The sequence below is a fragment of the Lissotriton vulgaris genome, chromosome 2_1 (assembly GCF_964263255.1).
Source record: "Lissotriton vulgaris chromosome 2_1, aLisVul1.2, whole genome shotgun sequence".
NCBI lineage: Eukaryota > Metazoa > Chordata > Amphibia > Caudata > Salamandridae > Lissotriton > Lissotriton vulgaris.
In genome coordinates this window covers 254369592-254373134 of record NC_141687.1, presented here as the reverse complement: position 1 = coordinate 254373134, position 3543 = coordinate 254369592, and the positions used below count along the sequence as shown (strand labels likewise).

The window sequence follows — 3543 nt, the reverse complement described above, 5'->3', positions numbered from 1 at the left end:
GTGCTGCCTGCTCAAGGGTAGTGACTTCCTAAAGTGAGGGAAGGAAGGTGGGAACATAACCTAAAGTGGAGGCACAGTTATGGTTCCCAAGTCAATCTAAGTATGTCTGATACCTAGTATACACTTCCTCTCTTTAATTTAACTCGTTTTGTATCCTAGAAGTTGCTGTAACACCTAATGATATCCATTAAAAACAAATACCTGGATTGGCTTCATGGTTTTAAGTGTTGTGGCCACTCATATACCTGCCAGGTTGCACCATGCCTAATCGAAAGGTTATTGCTTTTAAATAAATGACACTGCCAGGCTGTACTGACTTTTTAGACATCATCACTTTGGATTATGGCATGTTTCATTCCTTACTTTGAACCTTAAAGCACAACTAAGCATCTCAAAAATCAACACACAGTTGTCTAAAATGCCATAGATATATATATGCACACCAATTACCTCCAAAGTTTTGAAGTAAACCAGGACACACGGAGTTCGTTGCAAAATTTAATGGCAGAATGAAAAAGTGCGACGCGTTTCGCCGATAAGGCTTGCTCACGCTCGTCTAACAAACAATGACGGCCATTTTTAAAGTGCTGACACGTTCAGCCCCAGTATTATACTATGTATCATTTATCAACATGGGAGACATTGATCAGTATTATTAACATGAGTACAATATGGCAGCCCTGCAATACCTTTGTGAGGATATGTTTACACTGGGGTGTGTTTTCAGCACTTTAAAAATGGCCGTCATTGTTTGTTAGACGAGCGTGAGCAAGCCTTATCGGTGTGCATATCGAAGGCCAGTCGGTGGCCTATCCAGGACCGCGCCACGACAGCCCAACGTGCACATACCGGCACTGGAGGAAAGAAAATTACTTATGAGGTGCACGGGCTGACCTTTTGTGCAACAACGCCGTTTGGATCCCGCTGTGAAGAACAACAGCGTGGGGGATTTTCCTGAAAACTGCATCACGAGCGCAATGTGTATGCCCAGACGGTGAAGTGTTTACAATTGCAACGCTGGGAAAGCGGAGGACCGGGAAAGTGAGTGACAGGGTGGGAGCATCCTGAAACTCTCACGTAGGCGTGCACGGTACGGGTTCTCTGCCTACCGACGTGACTACACAAAAGTAGGCGAGCGTGTTGAAGCTGACAAGGTGACCAGAAGCTTCTCGACACGCACGGAGTTTGTTTGCTTATATTACACCATCATGGCAGGTGAATTGGACTCTCGTCGGAAACAGACAGCAGATAAATTATTTTTCAATATGGCCGGTACAAGTGCAGAGCCAACTCTGACCCCTACCAGCATTGGTCAGGAAATAACTTTACAGACGAAATTGAGCTTGCTGGAAAAATTATATAAAAAAGAACTATCCAAGTGGTGGGAGGCGGAGTCCCTATCCAGATACATCGAAGTCAAACGAGTCCCAAGGGGTCTTAGGATCTTCACCATCCCCACTTATGAAGATCCGGACCCTGATATGATAAATGAATGGTCCGACAACACTTCATCCTGTTCGATAATAATGATGAAAATCTTGGTCAAGTACGCCCTCAAAGACCGTTCTAAGCTTCTTAAGGATATAGAGAATCTCTTAGCGGAGATTGAACCCCTGATGACAAAAGAAGCATTGGAAGAACATCTCAAGAAGCTCAATGGGAGAATGGAGAAATTAGAAGAAGAGATCACGGCCAAGAAGCAACGGAAATTTATAAGAGATTTCAAAGATTATCAGTCAGGACGCACTTTAACTTTCCAAAAGAAGTATGACCATTTATTTGACAAAAATACAGGGATGGCACTAACTGGCCAACAGAAATCAGGACCAACTGTGGAGGTAGTGGAAAGCGATGTATCGGATGGGAATCTATCAGACGCCTCCAATTCAGGCATTACCCAAGAACCTGCAGCAACCACGAGTAAAAGGGTGAATTTTTTAGCCCAATTTCAGATGATGAGTCAGAACCGGACAGAGACCTTTCAGGGGGAGAAGGGGAATCAAAGAGGACGAGGACGTGGAAACAGAGGAGGAACAGGAGGAACAAGAAAGAAAAGAAAGCAAAAAAGAGGAGGATTAAACGCCACAGAAGCTCCAATGGGAATGTCGACAAGGAGCAAGAACACGAAATGAACAGGACGGTGGTGAAGCTCTCACGCCATGTGCTTACGGAAGGTGAGAAAGAGATCTTGGCACTTGGCCTTTCCTTCTGTCCATCACAAAATATGAACTTTGCCCAGACTCGTATAGACTTGTTTTTGTTTGCCAGGAATCTCAAATTGAAAAAGTGGTTCTGTACCAAAGTCAAAGATAAACCTGCTGCAGTGGCTAGTAATACACTGAGCAATCTTGATGTAGAGGACATCCTTTTACTAGAGGAAATTCATGGTGATGATGTAAATATGACTGATGAACCAGATTGGGAAAGTTGGGGTTTGGACGTAGATAGTAATCAGGGGTCCAAATTTAAACCTAAGAGTGTGTTCTTACCAGCAATTCAATGTGATGCTATTGACGTGTTCGAACGAGGAGTACTCAAAGACCTTGTTAAACTGAGATACAAGAAAACACCCCATAGTAATAAGAACTTGTCACACGCACAACTAATGGCCATTGAATCCCTCAAAGCGGATAAGGAGATTGTTATAAGACAATCCGATAAGGGGGGTAATGTTGTGGTTTTGGATAAGTACAATTATATCCAGGAAGGCCTAAGACAGCTACAGGATACAACATGTTATTGTAGATGTGACAGGGATGATGTTTTAAGATCTATGGGTAACTTCAGGGATCTACTTTTGGAGTGGAGAGACAAAGGATTAATTGAGGTAGAGGAATATCAGTATCTATATTGTGCACACCCCAAAGTTCCAATACTATATCTCCTCCCTAAACTCCATAAAGATCCAGACAACCCACCGGGTCATCCGATCGTGTCCTCCATAGGTTCTTTTTTAGAACACACGTCAAAGTACATTGATCATTATCTAAGAACTTTTGTGGTGGCATTACCATCATATGTAAAAGATACCACCCAATTTTTGAGCATTATCAATGGCATCCATTGGGAGAACAACTTTACATTGGTCACTTTAGATGTCAGCAGCCTCTACACGAGTATCCAACATGAATATGGACTTAAAGCAGTCAAGCATTACTTGAATACTAGATCAATCTCTTTGCTGCTGCATTCTCAAATGCTTCTATCCATGATAGACTTCTGTCTAACCAACAATTTTTTTTATTTTAATGACGTCATGTATCGCCAGTCACAGGGCACGGCCATGGGAACCTGCTTCGCCCCCAGCTACGCGAATTTATTCATGGGCTGGTGGGTGGAGCAGGTTGTCCAAGAGATGGCGGAATTCAACAATGTGTCCCTGTGGCTGCGATACATTGACGATATTTTTTTCATTTGGAATGGCGATGAGAAATCGGCTAAACAATTCATTGACAATCTCAACATGAATACGCTGAATCTGACTTTTACTGAACATATCAGTAGGACGAAGATGGAATTCCTGGATGTGGAAGTTGAAGTGGT

The 3543-nt window shown here is 42.9% G+C and overlaps 1 protein-coding gene across 1 annotated transcript; it reads left to right on the top strand.

Moving 5' to 3' along the window:
• Positions 1-1208: 1208 nt before the first annotated feature.
• Positions 1209-2132, top strand: LOC147729932 (uncharacterized). Its single transcript, XM_086958524.1, has one exon. The coding sequence runs from the start codon at positions 1209-1211 to the stop codon at positions 2130-2132; it is 924 nt and encodes a 307-aa protein (XP_086814650.1).
• The last annotated feature ends 1411 nt before the right edge of the window (positions 2133-3543 follow it).

Excerpts from the sequence above, each read along its gene's own strand:
- LOC147729932 (XM_086958524.1), top strand. The coding sequence starts at position 1,209 with ATGGCAGGTGAATTGGACTCTCGTCGGAAACAGACAGCAGATAAATTA.